At 43.1% G+C, this 20,948-nt stretch overlaps 1 protein-coding gene across 1 annotated transcript in view; it reads left to right on the plus strand.

Annotated features, from left to right (window-relative positions):
* rapsn (receptor-associated protein of the synapse, 43kD) overlaps positions 1–20,695 on the plus strand; it is a 35,154-nt gene extending 14,459 nt beyond the window's left edge. Inside the window, exons 4-8 of the mRNA XM_046297135.1 lie at positions 643–801; positions 11,753–11,851; positions 16,645–16,821; positions 17,059–17,258; positions 18,178–20,695. Coding sequence (XP_046153091.1) covers positions 643–801; positions 11,753–11,851; positions 16,645–16,821; positions 17,059–17,258; positions 18,178–18,250 — 708 coding nt within the window. The 3' untranslated portion in view covers positions 18,251–20,695. The remainder of the gene's footprint in view (positions 1–642; positions 802–11,752; positions 11,852–16,644; positions 16,822–17,058; positions 17,259–18,177) is intronic.
* Positions 20,696–20,948: the final 253 nt, after the last annotated feature.

Genomic DNA, 20,948 nt, shown 5'->3' on the forward strand with positions numbered 1-20,948 from the left:
CTGTGTAAATGATCTGTTATGTCCTCCCATCAGGACTATGAGAAAGCCCTGTTCTTCCTGTGTAAATGATCTGTTATGTCCTCCCATCAGGACTATGAGAAAGCCCTGTTCTTCCTGTGTAAATGATGTCATGTCCTCCCATCAGGACTATGAGAAAGCCCTGTTCTTCCTGTGTAAATGACCTGTTATGTCCTCCCATCAGGAATATGAGAAAGCCCTGTTCTTCCTGTAAATGACCTGTTATGTCCTCCCATCAGGACTATGAGAAAGCCCTGTTCTTCCTGTAAATGATGTCATGTCCTCCCATCAGGACTATGAGAAAGCCCTGTTCTTCCTGTGTAAATGATGTTATGTCCTCCCATCAGGACTATGAGAAAGCCCTGTTCTTCCTGTGTAAATGACCTGTTATGTCCTCCCATCAGGAATATGAGAAAGCCCTGTTCTTCCTGTAAATGACCTGTTATGTCCTCCCATCAGGACTATGAGAAAGCCCTGTTCTTCCTGTAAATGATGTCATGTCCTCCCATCAGGACTATGAGAAAGCCCTGTTCTTCCTGTGTAAATGATGTTATGTCCTCCCATCAGGACTATGAGAAAGCCCTGTTCTTCCTGTGTAAATGACCTGTTATGTCCTCCCATCAGGACTATGAGAAAGCCCTGTTCTTCCCGTGTAAAGCGGCTGAGCTGGTGAATGACTACGGTAAAGGCTGGAGTCTGAAGTACAGGGCCATGAGCCAGTACCACATGTCTGTAGCCTACAGGAAACTGGACCGCCTGCCTGATGCCATGGAGTGCTGTGAGGTAACGTTTATTAGTGTTATTTAGTATTAGTGGCATTGTTTATTCATCCAGTGAGTTATTATGTATTACCTACATTCCCAGAGATGATGCGAGACTAGATACTGCTGTAAACAAGGGTTGGTGTCGACTCCATTTCAATTGCAAAATTGCAAAAATCGCTGAAGCTGTAGACTTATATTTGGCTCACTAACTTTAAACATAAGCTATCTGAGCAGCTAACCGATCGCTGCAGCTGTAAATAGCCCATCTGTAAATAGCTCATCCAACTACCTACCTCTTCCCCATATTGTTTTTTAAAAACTTTTCTGGTCTTTTGCACACCAGTATCTCTACTTGCACATCATCATCTGCTCATCTATCACTCCAGCATCTCTACTTGCACATAATAATATAATAATAATATATGCCATTTAGCAGACGCTTTTATCCAAAGCGACTTACAGTCATGTGTGCATACATTCTACGTATGGGTGGTCCCGGGAATCGAACCCACTACCCTGGCGTTACAAGCGCCATGCTCTACCAACTGAGCTACAGAAGGACCACATCATCATCTGCTCATCTATCACTCCAGTGTTCATTTGCTAAATTGTAATGACTTTGCTACTATGGCCTATTTACTGCCTCACCTCCTCACGCCATTTGCACAAACTGAATACAGATTTTCTTTTTTTTCTACTGTGTTATTGACTGTATGTTTGTTTATTCCATGTGTAAATCTGTTGTTGTTGTTTGTGTCACACTGCTTTGCTTTATCTTGGCCAGGTCGCAGTTGTAAATGAGAACTTGTTCTCAACTGGCCTACCTGGTTAAATAAAGGTCAAATAAAATAAATAAAATAATTCAGAAGGTCAACGGAAAGTTCAATTCAAAGGTGACGGTAGTGGTAGGTGAGTTCAGAAACCACCGTGATATACTCTGCTATTCTGTACCATGTGCAACTCAATATTAGTGTTCTTAATGTTTTCTACACTTAGTTGTGTGTCTTTGTGTTAGAGAGGGACAGACCGTATCAGTGACAGGTGCGGCCGGCATGCCAGGCAGTATAGTATGACTTTGTGTTGTACGATCTTAGACCTCTGGGTATAAATATGCTGCCTCTGGTTTAAAGTGTTCATTAACACTGAGGGGACAGAGTGAACTGTAATACTTTACTGGAGAGACAGAGAAATACCTTGATGTCACTGCTAAGGACTGCAGGAGTGGTGGTGGTTGGGTAGTAGCAGAGCAGTGGGGAGGGGTATCCCAAATAGCACCATATTCCCTGTATAGAGCCCTACATTTGACCATAGCCCTGTAGGGCTCTATATAGGGAATAGGGTTCCATTTGACCATAGCTTTGTAGGGCACTATATAGGGAATAGGGTTCTATTTGACCATAGCTCTGTAGGGCACTATATAGGGAATAGGGTTCCATTTGACCATAGCCCTGTAGGGCACTATATAGGGAATAGGGTTCCATTGGGGACTGAAATGGGGAGTGTTGTTTCAGATTTATCAGCGCTGTTCTGCTGAATAGATTTAGCTCCAACACATTTCATTCATCCTGTCATAGTTAGAATACATCCGACCAAGGAAATAATTCATCCTGGAGTAAAAATAATAGCAGCCCTCAGTTAGCAGCGCTCAGTTAGCAGGCCTCAGTAAGCAGGCCTAAGTTAGCAGCCCTCAGTTAGCAGCCCTCAGTTAGCAGGCCTCAGTAAGCAGGCCTCAGTTAGCAGTCCTCAGTTAGCAGCCCAATCAGCCCTCAGTCATCAGCCCTCAGTTAGCAGGCCTCAGTTAGCAGTCCCAGGTTAGCAGCCCAATCAGCCCTCAGTTATCAGCCCTCAGTTATCAGCCCTCAGTTATCAGCCCTCAGTTATCAGCCCTCAGTTACCAGCCTATATATCTACTGTCTATACACACCATCCTGTATAACTACTGTCTATACTGTCTATACACACCATCCTATATAGTACTGTCTATACTGTCTATACTCACCATCCTATATAACTACAGTGTCTATACTGTCTATACACACCATCCTATATAACTACTGTCTATACACACCATCCTATATAACTACTGTCTATACACACCATCCTATATAACTACTGTCTATACACACCATCCTGTATAACTACTGTCTATACACACCATCCTATATAACTACTGTCTATACACACCATCCTATATAACTACTGTCTATACTGTCTATACACACCATCCTATATAACTACTGTCTATACACACCATCCTATATAACTACTGTCTATACACACCATCCTATATAACTACTGTCTATACTGTCTATACACACCATCCTATATAACTACTGTCTATACACATCATCCTGTATAACTACTGTCTATACACACCATCCTATATAACTACTGTCTATACTGTCTATACACACCATCCTATATAACTACTGTCTATACACACCATCCTATATAACTACTGTCTATACACACCATCCTATATAACTACTGTCTATACTGTCTATACACACCATCCTATATAACTACTGTCTATACACACCATCCTATATAACTACTGTCTATACTGTCTATACACACCATCCTATATAACTACTGTCTATACACACCATCCTATATAACTACTGTCTATACACACCATCCTATATAACTACTGTCTATACTGTCTATACACACCATCCTATATAACTACTGTCTATACTGTCTATACACACCATCCTATATATCTACTGTCTATACACACCATCCTATATATCTACTGTCTATACACACCATCCTATATAAGTACTGTCTATACACACCATCCTATATAACTACTGTCTATACTGTCTATACACACCATCCTATATAACTACTGTCTATACACACCATCCTATATATCTACTGTCTATACACACCATCCTATATAAGTACTGTCTATACACACCATCCTATATAACTACTGTCTATACTGTCTATACACACCATCCTATATAACTACTGTCTATACTGTCTATACACACCATCCTATATAACTACTGTCTATACTGTCTATACACACCATCCTATATAACTACTGTCTATACACACCATCCTATATAACTACTGTCTATACACACCATCCTATATAACTACTGTCTATACACACCATCCTATATAACTACTGTCTATACACACCATCCTATATAACTACTGTCTATACTGTCTATACACACCATCCTATATAACTACTGTATATACTGTCTATACACACCATCCTATATAACTACTGTCTATACTGTCTATACACACCATCCTATATAACTACTGTCTATACACACCATCCTATATAACTACTGTCTATACACACCATCCTATATAACTACTGTCTATACACACCATCCTATATAACTACTGTCTATACACACCATCCTATATAACTACTGTCTATACACACCATCCTATATAACTACTGTCTATACACACCATCCTATATAACTACTGTCTATACACACCATCCTATATAACTACTGTCTATACACACCATCCTATATAACTACTGTCTATACACACCATCCTATATAACTACTGTCTATACTGTCTATACACACCATCCTATATAACTACTGTCTATACTGTCTATACACACCATCCTATATAACTACTGTCTATACTGTCTATACACACCATCCTATATAACTACTGTCTATACACACCATCCTATATAACTACTGTCTATACTGTCTATACACACCATCCTATATAACTACTGTCTATACACACCATCCTATATAACTACTGTCTATACACACCATCCTATATAACTACTGTCTATACACACCATCCTATATAACTACTGTCTATAAACACCATCCTATATAACTACTGTCTATACACACCATCCTATATCACTACTGTCTATACTGTCTATAAACACCATCCTATATAACTACTGTCTATACACACCATCCTATATAACTACTGTCTATACTGTCTATACACACCATCCTATATAACTACTGTCTATACACACCATCCTATATAACTACTGTCTATACACACCATCCTATATAACTACTGTCTATACACACCATCCTATATAACTACTGTCTATACTGTCTATACACACCATCCTATATAACTACTGTCTATACACACCATCCTATATAACTACTGTCTATACACACCATCCTATATAACTACTGTCTATACACACCATCCTATATAACTACTGTCTATACTGTCTATACACACCATCCTATATAACTACTGTCTATACACACCATCCTATATAACTACTGTCTATACTGTCTATACACACCATCCTATATAACTACTGTCTATACACACCATCCTATATAACTACTGTCTATACACACCATCCTATATAACTACTGTCTATACACACCATCCTATATAACTACTGTCTATACACACCATCCTATATAACTACTGTCTATACACACCATCCTATATAACTACTGTCTATACACACCATCCTATATAACTACTGTCTATACTGTCTATACACACCATCCTATATAACTACTGTCTATACTGTCTATACACACCATCCTATATAACTACTGTCTATACTGTCTATACACACCATCCTATATAACTACTGTCTATACACACCATCCTATATAACTACTGTCTATACACACCATCCTATATAACTACTGTCTATACACACCATCCTATATAACTACTGTCTATACACACCATCCTATATAACTACTGTCTATACACACCATCCTATATAACTACTGTCTATACACACCATCCTATATAACTACTGTCTATACTGTCTATACACACCGTCCTATATAACTACTGTCTATACACACCATCCTATATAACTACTGTCTATACACACCATCCTATATAACTACTGTCTATACTGTCTATACACACCATCCTATATAACTACTGTCTATACTGTCTATACACACCATCCTATATAACTACTGTCTATACTGTCTATACACACCATCCTATATAACTACTGTCTATACACACCATCCTATATAACTACTGTCTATACACACCATCCTATATAACTACTGTCTATACTGTCTATACACACCATCCTATATAACTACTGTCTATACACACCATCCTATATAACTACTGTCTATACACACCATCCTATATAACTATTGTCTATACACACCATCCTATATAACTACTGTCTATACTGTCTATACACACCATCCTATATAACTACTGTCTATACACACCATCCTATATAACTACTGTCTATACTGTCTATACACACCATCCTATATAACTACTGTCTATACACACCATCCTATATAACTACTGTCTATACACACCATCCTATATAACTACTGTCTATACACACCATCCTATATAACTACTGTCTATACTGTCTATACACACCATCCTATATAACTATTGTCTATACACACCATCCTATATAACTACTGTCTATACTGTCTATACACACCATCCTATATAACTACTGTCTATACACACCATCCTATATAACTACTGTCTATAAACACCATCCTATATAACTACTGTCTATACACACCATCCTATATAACTACTGTCTATACTGTCTATACACACCATCCTATATAACTACTGTCTATACTGTCTATACACACCATCCTATATAACTACTGTCTATACTGTCTATACACACCATCCTATATAACTACTGTCTATACACACCATCCTATATAACTACTGTCTATACACACCATCCTATATAACTACTGTCTATACTGTCTATACACACCATCCTATATAACTACTGTCTATACACACCATCCTATATAACTACTGTCTATACTGTCTATACACACCATCCTATATAACTACTGTCTATACTCCTATATAACTACTGTCTATACACACCATCCTATATAACTACTGTCTATACACACCATCCTATATAACTACTGTCTATACTCCTATATAACTACTATACTGTCTATACACACCATCCTATATAACTACTGTCTATACACACCATCCTATATAACTACTGTCTATACACACCATCCTATATAACTACTGTCTATACACACCATCCTATATAACTACTGTCTATACTGTCTATACACACCATCCTATATAACTACTGTCTATACACACCATCCTATATAACTACTGTCTATACACACCATCCTATATAACTACTGTCTATACACACCATCCTATATAACTACTGTCTATACACACCATCCTATATAACTACTGTCTATACTGTCTATACACACCATCCTATATAACTACTGTCTATACACACCATCCTATATAACTACTGTCTATAAACACCATCCTATATAACTACTGTCTATACACACCATCCTATATAACTACTGTCTATACACCATCCTATATAACTACTGTCTATACACACCATCCTATATAACTACTGTCTATACTGTCTATACACACCATCCTATATAACTACTGTCTATACTCCTATATAACTACTGTCTATACACACCATCCTATATAACTACTGTCTATACACACCATCCTATATAACTACTGTCTATACACACCATCCTATATAACTACTGTCTATACTGTCTATACACACCATCCTATATAACTACTGTCTATACACACCATCCTATATAACTACTGTCTATACTGTCTATACACACCATCCTATATAACTACTGTCTATACTGTCTATACACACCATCCTATATAACTACTGTCTATACACACCATCCTATATAACTACTGTCTATACACACCATCCTATATAACTACTGTCTATACACACCATCCTATATAACTACTGTCTATACACACCATCCTATATAACTACTGTCTATACACACCATCCTATATAACTACTGTCTATACACACCATCCTATATAACTACTGTCTATACACACCATCCTATATAACTACTGTCTATACACACCATCCTATATAACTACTGTCTATACACACCATCCTATATAACTACTGTCTATACACACCATCCCTATATAATTACTGTCTATACACACCATCCTATATAACTACTGTCTATACTGTCTATACACACCATCCTATATAACTACTGTCTATACTGTCTATACACACCATCCTATATAACTACTGTCTATACACACCATAAACATTTCACTACATCCACAACAACCACAACAACATGTGTACATGACCAATACATTTACATTACATTTACATTACATTTACATTTACATTACATTAAAGTCATTTAGCAGACACTCTTATCCAGAGCGACTTACAAATTGGTGCATTCACCTTATGACATCCAGTGGAACAGTCACTTTACAATAGTGCATCTAAATCTTAAAGGGGGGTGAGAGGGAATACTTATCCTATCCTAGGTATTCCTTAAAGAGGTGGGGTTTCAGGTGTCTCCGGAAGGTGGTGATTGACTCCGCTGTCCTGGCGTCGTGAGGGAGTTTGTTCCACCATTGGGGGGCCAGAGCAGCGAACAGTTTTGACTGGGCTGAGCGGGAACTGTACTTCCTCAGTGGTAGGGAGGCGAGCAGGCCAGAGGTGGATGAACGCAGTGCCCTTGTTTGGGTGTAGGGCCTGATCAGAGCCTGGAGGTACTGAGGTGCCGTTCCCCTCACAGCTCCGTAGGCAAGCACCATGTTACTTGTAGCCAGCAACAGCTCAAATGCCTGGTCCATGTTAATGTCCGTAATGTTAATGTCCTTAATGTTAATGTCCTTAATGTTAATGTCCTTAATGTTAATGTCCTTAGTGTTAATGTCCTTAATGTTAATGTCCTTAATGTTAATGTCCTTAATGTTAATGTCCGTAATGTTAATGTTCTTAGTGTTAATGTCCTTAATGTTAATGTCCTTAGTGTTAATGTCCTTAATGTTCATGTACTTAATGTTAATGTCCTTAATGTTAATGTCCTTAATGTTAATGTCCTTAGTGTTAATGTCCTTAATGTTCATGTACTTAATGTTCATGTCCTTAATGTTAATGTCCTTAATGTTAGGTTGTGTGTGTGTTGTTTAGAGGTTGTGTGTGTGTTGTTCAGAGGTTGTGTGTGTGTGTTGTTTACAAGTTGTGTGTGTTGTTTAGAGGTTGTGTGTTATTTAGAGGTTGTGTGTGTGTGTTGTTCAGAGGTTGTGTGTGTGTTGTTTAGAGGTTGTGTGTGTGTGTGTTGTTCAGAGGTTGTGTGTGTGTTGTTTAGAGGTTGTGTGTGTGTTGTTTAGAGGTTGTGTGTGTGTTGTTTAGAGGTTGTGTGTGTTGTTCAGAGGTTGTGTGTGTGTTGTTCAGAGGTTGTGTGTGTGTTGTTTACACCTTGTGTATGTTGTTCAGAGGTTGTGTGTGTGTGTTTACAAGTTTTGTGTGTTATTTAGAAGTTGTGTGTGTGTTGTTCAGAGGTTGTGTGTGTGTGTGTTGTTTAGAGGTTGTGTGTGTTATTTAGAGGTTGTGTGTGTTATTTAGAGGTTGTGTGTGTTGTTTAGAGGTTGTGCGTGTTGTTTAGAGGTTGTGTGTGTGTTGTTTAGAGGTTGTGTGTGTTGTTCAGAGTTGTGTGTGTGTTGTTCAGAGGTTGTGTGTGTGTTGTTTAGAGGTTGTGTGTGTGTGTTGTTTAGAGGTTGTGTGTGTTGTTTAGAGGTTGGTGTGTGTTGTTTAGAGGTTGTGTGTGTGTTGTTTACAACTTGTGTGTGTTGTTCAGAGGTTGTGTGTGTGTTGTTTAGAGGTTGTGTGTGTGTTGTTTAGAGGTTGTGTGTGTGTGTGTTGTTCAGAGGTTGTGTGTGTTATTTAGAGGTTGTGTGTGTGTTGTTCAGAGGTTGTGTGTGTTGTTCAGAGGTTGTGTGTGTATGTTTACAAGTTGTGTGTGTTATTTAGAGGTTGTGTGTGTGTTGTTCAGAGGTTGTGTGAGTGTGTGTTGTTTACAAGTTGTGTGTGTTGTTCAGAGGTTGTGTGTGTGTTCTTTAGAGGTTGTGTGTGTTTTGTATGAGGTTGTGTGTGTTGTTCAGAGGTTGTGTGTGTGTTATTTAGAGGTTGTGTGTTTTGTATGAGGTTGTGTGTTTTATTTAGAAGTTGTGTGTGTTATTTAGAGGTTGTGTGTTTTGTATGAGGTTGTGTGTTTTATTTAGAAGTTGTGTGTGTTATTTAGAGGTTGTGTGTGTTATTTAGAGGTTGTGTGTGTGTTGTTTAGAGGTTGTGTGTGCGTTGTTCAGAGGTTGTGTGTGTGTTGTTTAGAGGTTGTGTGTGTGTGTGTTGTTCAGAGGTTGTGTGTGTGTTGTTCAGAGGTTGTGTGTGTGTTATTTAGAGGTTGTGTGTGTGTTGTTTAGTGGTTGTCTGTGGTTGTTGTTCAGTTGTGTGTGTTATTCAGAGGTTGTGTGTGTGTTGTTTAGAGGTTGTGTGTGTGTTGTTTAGAGGTTGTGTGTGTTGTTTAGAGGTTGTGTGTGTGTTGTTTAGAGGTTGTGTGTGTTGTTTACAAGTTGTGTGTGTTGTTTAGAGGTGGTGTGTTTTGTATGAGGTTGTGTGTGTTATTTAGAGGTTGTGTGTGTGTTGTTTAGAGGTGGTGTGTGTGTTGTTCAGAGGTTGTGTGTGTGTTGTTTAGAGGTTGTGTGTTTTGTATGAGGTTGTGTGTGTTATTTAGAGGTTGTGTGTGTGTTGTTTAGAGGTTGTGTGTTTTGTATGAGGTTGTGTGTTTTATTTAGAAGTTGTGTGTGTTATTTAGAGGTTGTGTGTGTTATTTAGAGGTTGTGTGTGTGTTGTTTAGAGGTTGTGTGTGCGTTGTTCAGAGGTTGTGTGTGTGTTGTTTAGAGGTTGTGTGTGTGTGTGTTGTTCAGAGGTTGTGTGTGTGTTGTTCAGAGGTTGTGTGTGTGTTATTTAGAGGTTGTGTGTGTGTTGTTTAGAGGTTGTCTGTGTGTGTGTTGTTCAGAGGTTGTGTGTGTGTTGTTTAGAGGTTGTGTGTTTTGTATGAGGTTGTGTGTGTTATTTAGAGGTTGTGTGTGTTGTTTACAAGTTGTGTGTGTTCAGAGGTTGTGTGTGTGTTGTTTAGAAGTTGTGTGTGTGTTGATTAGAGGTTGTGTGTGTGTGTGTTGTTCAGAGGTTGTGTGTGTGTTGTTCAGAGGTTGTGTGTGTGTTGTTTAGAGGTTGTGTGTTTTGTATGAGGTTGTGTGTGTTATTTAGAGGTTGTGTGTGTGTTGTTTAGAGGTTGTGTGTTTTGTATGAGGTTGTGTGTTTTATTTAGAAGTTGTGTGTGTTATTTAGAGGTTGTGTGTGTTATTTAGAGGTTGTGTGTGTGTTGTTTAGAGGTTGTGTGTGCGTTGTTCAGAGGTTGTGTGTGTGTTGTTTAGGGGTTGTGTGTGTGTTGTTTAGAGGTTGTGTGTGTGTTGTTCAGAGGTTGTGTGTGTGTTATTTAGAGGTTGTGTGTGTGTTGTTTAGAGGTTGTCTGTGTGTGTGTTGTTCAGAGTTGTGTGTGTGTTGTTTAGAGGTTGTGTGTTTTGTATGAGGTTGTGTGTGTTATTTAGAGGTTGTGTGTGTGTTGTTTAGAGGTGGTGTGTTTTGTATGAGGTTGTGTGTGTTGTTTAGAGGTTGTGTGTGTTATTTAGAGGTTGTGTGTGTTATTTAGAGGTTGTGTGTGTTATTTAGAGGTTGTGTGTGTGTTGTTTAGAGGTTGTGTGTGCGTTGTTTAGAGGTTGTGTGTGTGTTGTTTAGAGGTTGTGTGTGTGTGTTGTTTAGAGGTTGTGTGTGTTGTTTAGAGGTTGTGTGTGTTGTTTAGAGGTTGTGTGTGTTGTTTAGAGGTTGTCTGTGTTATTCAGAGGTTGTGTGTGCGTTGTTTAGAGGTTGTGTGTGTGTTGTTTAGAGGTTGTGTGCGTGTTATTTAGAGGTTGTGTGTGTGTTGTTTAGAGGTTGTGTGTTGTTTAGAGGTTGTGTGTTGTTTAGAGGTTGTGTGTGTTGTTTAGAGGTTGTGTGTGTTATTCAGAGGTTGTGTGTGTTATTTAGAGGTTGTGTGTGTTATTTAGAGGTTGTGTGTCACACTAAAGTGGTTCCCGTCCTCCAGGAGTCCATGAAGATAGCCCTGCAGCACGGGGACCGCCCTCTCCAGGCGCTGTGCTTACTGAACTTCGCTGATATCCATCGCTACCGGAACGACGTTGATGTAAGTAATCAGATACTGTCCGTGCTACACTGTTACAGATACATGACGTAATCTGAAGAGCACAACATTCCTTCAATATAGTCTGGGCTTGATTAATATTATTTTCTCTCCTCTCACCCTGTTCTCTCCTCCCTCTCCTCATCTCCTGTTCTCTCCTCCCTCTCCTCATCTCCTGTTCTCTCCTCCCTCCCCTCATCTCCTGTTCTCTCCTCTCCTCCCCTCATCTCCTGTTCTCTCCTCTCCTCCCCTCATCTCCTGTTCTCTCCTCCCTCCTCATCTCATCTCCTGTTCTCTCCTCTCCTCATCTCCTGTTCTCTCCTCCCTCTCCTCATCTCCTGTTCTCTCCTCCCTCTCCTCATCTCCTGTTCTCTCCTCCCTCCCCTCATCTCCTGTTCTCTCCTCTCCTCCCCTCATCTCCTGTTCCCTCCTCATCTCATCTCCTGTTCCCTCCTCATCTCATCTCCTGTTCTCTCCTCTCCTCTCCTCCCCTCATCTCCTGTTCTCTCCTCTCCTCCCCTCATCTCCTGTTCTCTCCTCTCCTCTCCTCATCTCCTGTTCTCTCCTCTCCTCCCCTCATCTCCTGTTCTCTCCTCTCCTCCCCTCATCTCCTGTTCTCTCCTCCCCTCATCTCCTCTCCTCCCCTCATCTCCTGTTCTCTCCTCCCCTCATCTCCTGTTCTCTCCTCATCTCATCTCCTGTTCTCTCCTCATCTCCTGTTCTCTCCTCTCCTCCCCTCATCTCCTGTTCTCTCCTCTCCTCCCCTCATCTCCTGTTCTCTCCTCATCTCATCTCCTCTCCTCCCCTCATCTCCTGTTCTCTCCTCTCCTCCCCTCATCTCCTGTTCTCTCCTCCCCTCATCTCCTGTTCTCTCCTCATCTCATCTCCTGTTCTCTCCTCATCTCATCTCCTGTTCTCTCTCCTCATCTCCTGTTCTCTCCTCTCCTCTCCTCATCTCCTGTTCTCTCCTCTCCTCCCCTCATCTCCTGTTCTCTCCTCTCCTCCCCTCATCTCCTGTTCTCTCCTCATCTCATCTCCTCTCCTCCCCTCATCTCCTGTTCTCTCCTCTCCTCCCCTCATCTCCTGTTCTCTCCTCATCTCATCTCCTCTCCTCCCCTCATCTCCTGTTCTCTCCTCTCCTCCCCTCATCTCCTGTTCTCTCCTCTCCTCTTCTCCTCTCCTCCCCTCATCTCCTGTTCTCTCCTCCCCTCATCTCCTCTCCTCCCCTCATCTCCTGTTCTCTCCTCTCCTCCCCTCATCTCCTGTTCTCTCCTCTCCTCCCCTCATCTCCTCTCCTCCCCTCATCTCCTCTCCTCCCCTCATCTCCTGTTCTCTCCTCCCCTCATCTCCTGTTCTCTCCTCCCCTCATCTCCTCTCCTCCCCTCATCTCCTCTCCTCCCCTCATCTCCTGTTCTCTCCTCCCCTCATCTCCTGTTCTCTCCTCCCCTCCTCTCCTCTCCTGTTCTCTCCTCTCCTCCCCTCATCTCCTGTTCTCTCCTCCCCTCATCTCCTCTCCTCCCCTCATCTCCTCTCATCTCCTGTTCTCTCCTCCCCTCATCTCCTGTTCTCTCCTCTCCTCCCCTCCTCTCCTCTCTGTTCTCTCCTCTCCTCCCCTCATCTCCTCTCCTCCCCTCATCTCCTCATCTCCTGTTCTCTCCTCCCCTCATCTCCTGTTCTCTCCTCCCCTCATCTCCTGTTCTCTCCTCTCCTCCCCTCATCTCCTGTTCTCTCCTCCCCTCATCTCCTGTTCTCTCCTCCCCTCATCTCCTGTTCTCTCCTCTCCTCTTCTCCTCTCCTCCCCTCATCTCCTGTTCTCTCCTCCCCTCATCTCCTCTCCTCCCCTCATCTCCTGTTCTCTCCTCTCCTCCCCTCATCTCCTCTCCTCCCCTCATCTCCTGTTCTCTCCTCCCCTCATCTCCTGTTCTCTCCTCCCCTCATCTCCTGTTCTCTCCTCCCCTCATCTCCTCTCCTCCCCTCATCTCCTGTTCTCTCCTCCCCTCATCTCCTGTTCTCTCCTCTCCTGTTCTCTCCTCTCCTCCCCTCATCTCCTCCTCTCCTCTCCTGTTCTCTCCTCTCCTCCCCTCATCTCCTGTTCTCTCCTCCCCTCATCTCCTCTCCTCCCCTCATCTCCTCCCCTCCTCTCCTCTCCTGTTCTCTCCTCTCCTCCCCTCATCTCCTGTTCTCTCCTCCCCTCCTCTCCTCTCCTGTTCTCTCCTCCCCTCCTCTCCTCTCCTGTTCTCTCCTCTCCTCCCCTCATCTCCTCTCCTCCCCTCATCTCCTCTCCTCCCCTCATCTCCTGTTCTCTCCTCCCCTCATCTCCTGTTCTCTCCTCTCCTCATCTCATCTCCTGTTCTCTCCTCTCCTCCCCTCATCTCCTGTTCTCTCCTCCCCTCATCTCCTGTTCTCTCCTCATCTCATCTCCTGTTCCCTCCTCTCCTCATCTCCTGTTCTCTCCTCCCTCCTCATCTCCTGTTCTCCTCTCCTCATCTCATCTCCTGTTCTCTCCTCTCCTCCCCATCTCCTGTTCCTCTCCTCCTCATCTCCTGTTCTCTCCTCATCTCCTCATCTCCTGTTCTCTCCTCCCCTCATCTCCTGTTCTCTCCTCTCCTCCCCTCATCTCCTGTTCCCTCCTCATCTCATCTCCTGTTCTCTCCCTCCTCTCCTCATCTCCTGTTCTCTCCTCTCCTCCCCTCATCTCCTGTTCTCTCCTCCCCTCATCTCCTCTCCTCTCCTCCCCTCATCTCCTCTCCTCCCCTCATCTCCTGTTCTCTCCTCTCCTCCCCTCATCTCCTGTTCTCTCCTCCCCTCATCTCCTCTCCTCCCCTCATCTCCTGTTCTCTCCTCTCCTCCCCTCATCTCCTGTTCTCTCCTCCCCTCATCTCCTCTCCTCCCTCATCTCCTGTTCTCTCCTCTCCTCCCCTCATCTCCTGTTCTCTCCTCCCCTCATCTCCTCTCCTCCCCTCATCTCCTCTCCTCCCCTCATCTCCTGTTCTCTCCTCCCCTCATCTCCTGTTCTCTCCTCCCTCATCTCCTGTTCTCTCCTCCCCTCCTCTCCCCTCATCTCCTCTCCTCCCCTCATCTCCTCTCCTCCCCTCATCTCCTGTTCTCTCCTCCCCTCATCTCCTCTCCTCCCCTCATCTCCTCTCCTCCCCTCATCTCCTGTTCTCTCCTCCCCTCATCTCCTCTCCTCCCCTCATCTCCTGTTCTCTCCTCTCCTCTCCTCCTCTCCTGTTCTCTCCTCTCCTCCCCTCATCTCCTGTTCTCTCCTCTCCTCCCCTCATCTCCTGTTCTCTCCTCATCTCATCTCCTGTTCTCTCCTCTCCTCCCCTCATCTCCTGTTCTCTCCTCCCCTCATCTCCTGTTCTCTCCTCCCCTCATCTCCTCTCCTCCCCTCATCTCCTGTTCTCTCCTCTCCTCCCCTCATCTCCTGTTCTCTCCTCATCTCATCTCCTGTTCTCTCCTCTCCTCCCCTCATCTCCTGTTCTCTCCTCCCCTCATCTCCTGTTCTCTCCTCCCCTCATCTCCTGTTCTCTCCTCTCCTCTCCTCATCTCCTGTTCTCTCCTCCCCTCATCTCCTGTTCTCTCCTCTCCTCCCCTCATCTCCTGTTCCCTCCTCATCTCATCTCCTGTTCTCTCCCCTCCTCTCCTCATCTCCTGTTCTCTCCTCTCCTCCCCTCATCTCCTGTTCTCTCCTCTCCTCCCCTCATCTCCTGTTCTCTCCTCCCCTCATCTCCTGTTCTCTCCTCTCCTCCCCTCATCTCCTGTTCTCTCCTCTCCTCCCCTCATCTCCTGTTCTCTCCTCATCTCATCTCCTGTTCCCTCCTCATCTCATCTCCTGTTCCCTCCTCTTCTCATCTCCTGTTCTCTCCTCTTCTCATCTCCTGTTCCCTCCTCATCTCATCTCCTGTTCTCTCCTCCCCTCATCTCCTGTTCTCTCCTCCCCTCCTCTCCTCTCCTCTCCTCCCCTCATCTCCTCTCCTCCCCTCATCTCCTCTCCTCCCCTCATCTCCTGTTCTCTCCTCCCCTCATCTCCTCTCCTCCCCTCATCTCCTGTTCTCTCCTCCCCTCATCTCCTGTTCTCTCCTCCCCTCATCTCCTCTCCTCCCCTCATCTCCTGTTCTCTCCTCCCCTCATCTCCTCTCCTCCCCTCATCTCCTGTTCTCTCCTCTCCTCCCCTCATCTCCTGTTCTCTCCTCTCCTCCCCTCATCTCCTCTCCTCCCCTCATCTCCTGTTCTCTCCTCCCCTCATCTCCTCTCCTCCCCTCATCTCCTGTTCTTTCCTCTCTTCCCTCCTCTCCTGTTCTCTCCTCCCCTCATCTCCTCTCCTCCCCTCATCTCCTGTTCTCTCCTCTCTTCCCTCCTCTCCTGTTCTCTCCTCTCCTCCCCTCCTCTCCTCTCCTCCCCTCATCTCCTGTTCTCTCCTCTCCTCCCCTCATCTCCTCTCCTCCCCTCATCTCCTGTTCTCTCCTCTCCTCCCCTCATCTCCTGTTCCCTCCTCATCTCATCTCCTGTTCCCTCCTCATCTCATCTCCTGTTCCCTCCTCATCTCATCTCCTGTTCTCTCCTCTTCTCATCTCCTGTTCCCTCCTCATCTCATCTCCTGTTCTCTCCTCTTCTCATCTCCTGTTCTCTCCTCTTCTCATCTCCTGTTCCCTCCTCATCTCATCTCCTGTTCTCTCCTCTTCTCATCTCCTGTTCTCTCCTCCCCTCATCTCCTGTTCCCTCCTCATCTCATCTCCTGTTCTCTCCTCTCCTCTCCTCTCTTCCCTCCTCTCCTGTTCTCTCCTCTCCTCCAGAAAGCATTGCCTCGCTATGAGTCCTCCATGTGTATAATGACAGAGATTGGGAACCGTCTTGGACAGACCCAGGTGTACCTGGGGGTAGGGAAGTGTTGGCTCCAGCAGAAAGAATTGGACAAGGCTCTGGATGCTCTGCAGCGAGCTCAGGAGTTGTCAGAAGCTTTAGGAACCAAGGTACAGTGCACATAGTTCTGAATAAATACCATGAAAATATGCTGCCTTTTTACTTTCACAAAACACAAAACAATCATGCAACAGTCAGATGCACGTCACACTTTAGCTTTGTGCTAAATTCCAGTTCTTGTCCCATTAGCTGTGTAGCCTGAATGAGGGAATCGACTGCAGTAAGTCAGCTACGTTCAGTCTGTGTGTTGATTCTAACCCTTACATACCTCTCTCTCTCTGTGTTAGCTGTGTAGCCTGAAGGTGCACTGTCTCAGTGAGGGGATCTACCGCAGTAAGGAGAGGCAGGAGGAGCTGAGGGAGCAGGTTGTGAAGTTCCTGCAGTGTGTGGAGGAGCTGGAGCTGTACTGTGGAATGTGTGGCGAGTCCATAGGAGAGAAGAACCAACAGCTGCAGGCTCTGCCCTGCTCTCACATCTTCCACCTCCAGTAGGTGCTCTAACGATCACCCATCTACATGTTATGTAGTCTACATATTATTACTACATGTGGCTCTGCCCTGCTCTCACATCTTCCACCTCCAGTAGGGACTTTTTCCTTGATTAAAAACCTCTACAGGATCGGTGTCCCACCCACGGGACGGTTGAGCTAACGTAAGCTAATGTGATTAGCATGAGGTTGTAAGTAACAAGAACATTTCCCAGGACATAGACATATCTGATATTGGCAGAAAGCTTAAATTCTTAAATTCTTGTTCATCTAACTGCACTGTATATTATATTATTATATATTATATTATTATATTACTGTACAATTTACAGTAGCTATTACAGTGAAATAATACCATGCTATTGTTTGAGGAGAGTGCACAATTTTGAACTTGAAAATGTATTAATAAACCAATTAGGCATATTTGGGCAGTCCTGATAGAACATTTTGAACAGAACTGCAATGGTTCATTGAATCAGTCTAAAACTTTGCACATACACTGCTGCCAACTAGTGGCCAACATCTAAATTGCAGCTGGGCTGGAATAATACATTTTGGCCTTTGTCTTGCATTTCAAAGATGGTACAAAAAAAAATCATTTTTTTTCTCTCTTTGTATGATCTTTTTCCAGATCTATTGTGATGTATTCTCTGACATTCATTTCACATTTCCACAAACTTCAAACTTGTTTCCTTTCAATTGGTATCAAGACAATGCATATCCTTGCTTCAGGTCCTGAGCTACAGGCAGTTAGATTTGGAAATGTCATTTTAGATGAAAAATGGAACAAAAATGGTCGTATCCTTAAGAGGTTTTAACATATTCTACATGTTTTATGTCCAGGGATGGAAACAGGGGGGAACTGTTAGGATTTGACATGAGTCAGTTCTCAGAGTCTCTACTTCTTCTATCCTCTCAGGTGTCTACAGAACAATGGTTCCAGGGGCTGCCCCAAATGTCGTCGGTCCTCCATGAAGCCTGGGTTTGTGTGAGGTTACGAGGCACGGTGCCTGGGAGTTGAGGACACTATGTGAAGCCCCGACCTCAGTCACATAGGAGAGCCAGACTGCACTTCTGAATGTGCAGACTGCTGAACACATAACTGAACACACATCTGAATGTCCTAACTAAACTGATCACAGACTCGGATACAGTTTGTTGCCTGGCTACTGTGTTCAGAAGATGTGCCACAGAAACAGGCACCAGCCCATTACCTCGTCCCCGGGCTACTTACTACCGACCGAGCGAGAGCTGGCTGGTAGACAAGACTAACAATCCCAGGGTGAGGACAGACAGGACTGTACTTCAAGACACAGTCACAGTTCAAAGGTCACCACTCCACCGGTTTTGTACAGTGAACATGTCTCCTTAGACAGATGAGGATACAGTGATAGCTTTATTACACTGTTGTACATGATTTCCTGTTGTTTGTTTTGTCAAAGGGTGAGGAGGAAGAAATCCAATATACTTCTTAGTTTTGTGGACGTCTGTTTTAGATAAATCTGATAGTTTAGCTTAATGGTAACTTTACTTTGGGTTAGGGTACGCTGGAAGATTAATTGCAGTCATGTAATTGGAAATTATGTTAAACGTTATTGTTTGGGATAAAGTGAAATCACTAGGATTTTGGCCACACGTTCTATTATTCAAATTTAACAAAATTGTATTTTAAATATACCCCATCGAAAGGCAAATTGAGCTATATGTTCTCTATGAATGATTACTGTAAAGTGGCTAATGGCCATATGTCATGAACATATTTCTGTACAACCGTTTTATCATCAGTTCTCAGTGAACATAGTGTACGCTGTCCAATCACAGTTGAGAACACAACACTTCAACTAAAGAACTCAATCACGAAGATCAAATGCTGATCAAATGGACGGTCAGGATACACTTGTGTTCGTTTGACTGTAGCGTTTGATAAAAATATAAAAACTATTAACTAGTATTTGTCCTTATTGCAGGGGTATGCAGTTTCCCCCTTTTTTCAAGTTGAATTTTCACTTAGTCTCCCATTAACATCAGTGCATGACTAAGTGAAAATTGAACTCAAGTGGAAGTTAGGATTCACCCCTAAGTGACTAAGGAGCAGTTCAACCCACATTGTGTTATTAATTATTAGGTTGAGCTTGCTGAAGGCAAAGCACAACTCTATATTATTATTATTATTATTCTGTCCGCTCTAGAGCTTAAACAATTAAAGCTATAAACATGAAAACAACTTGCGAATGTGCAGACTGCCCTAGCTTAGATTGCTTGAGAACATGTTTTTGATAGCATTTATACATTTTGAACTGTAATATAATATTTAGATGAGCTCCCAGCGTTTCAACGAAAGAGAAAAAGGTCCGTTAGACTTGATAAAGAAATGAAAACTCCTAGACCCATCTCCTCTTTCACTGTTTAAGGCTTCAACTCCAAACCAGATGTTCAGACTGGCCCAACTTAGGATGAAAACTTCTAGACCCATCTCCTCTTTCACTGTTTAAGCTTTCAACTCCAAACCAGATGTTCAGACTGGCCCAACTTAGTATGAAAACTCCCTTGATAAGCAATCTGCCTATACTTTAGGAACTGTAGCCATTTCAAATTAGCATGGGTTTCAATGAGACCCATGGGAATACAGAGGCAGCTGTTCAAAAAGATCCTGCTCCTTGGACAATTAAGCTAAAAGACTAACTTTAAAACACTCAGGCTATCCTAAATTCACATGATTTAACATCTTTATCAAGTATAACTATATAAAATAGCACACAACTATTGACCACAAGACTACTGATGACAACTACTGACCACATCCATACTGTAGGGCCCAAAGAGCCTGCAACCCAATCACACAACTACTGACCACATCCATACTGTAGGTCCCAAAGAGCCTGCAACCCAATCACACAACTACTGACCACATCCATACTGTAGGTCCCAAAGAGCCTGCAACCCAATCACACAACTACTGACCACATCCATACTGTAGGTCCCAAAGAGCCTGCAACCCAATCACACAACTACTGACCACATCCATACTGTAGGTCCCAAAGAGCCTGCAACCCAATCACACAACTACTGACCACATCCATACTGTAGGTCCCAAAGAGCCTGCAACCCAATCACACAACTACTGACCACATCCATACTGTAGGTCCCAAAGAGCCTGCAACCCAATCACACAACTACTGACCACAACTAACTGCTCTGGTCCGCACTATAAATTATAATTATTTAAATGTTCTACATTTGCATATAATACCCACCAACGGTTCAAGATAGAGACACCAAACGAAATTTCGAATGCTCAGGATACCCTATCCTGTCAATCGATCTTTTCATCTACCTACTTTTTCAACTATAACCAGTCACCACCATTACTACTGTACACACTACCACTACTATAACCAGTCACTACCATTACTATAACCAGACACTACCACTACTATAACCAGACACTACCACTACTATAACCAGACACTACCACTACTATAACCAGTCACTACCACTACTATAACCAGTCACTACCACTACTATAACCAGTCACTACCATTACTATAACCAGTCACTACCACTACCACTACTATAACCAGTCACTACCACTACTATAACCAGTCACCACCATTACTACTGCAGACACTACCACTACTATAACCAGTCACTACCACTACTATAACCAGTCACTACCACTACTATAACCAG

This window comes from Oncorhynchus gorbuscha, linkage group LG01, assembly GCF_021184085.1.
Source record: "Oncorhynchus gorbuscha isolate QuinsamMale2020 ecotype Even-year linkage group LG01, OgorEven_v1.0, whole genome shotgun sequence".
Taxonomy (NCBI): domain Eukaryota; kingdom Metazoa; phylum Chordata; class Actinopteri; order Salmoniformes; family Salmonidae; genus Oncorhynchus; species Oncorhynchus gorbuscha.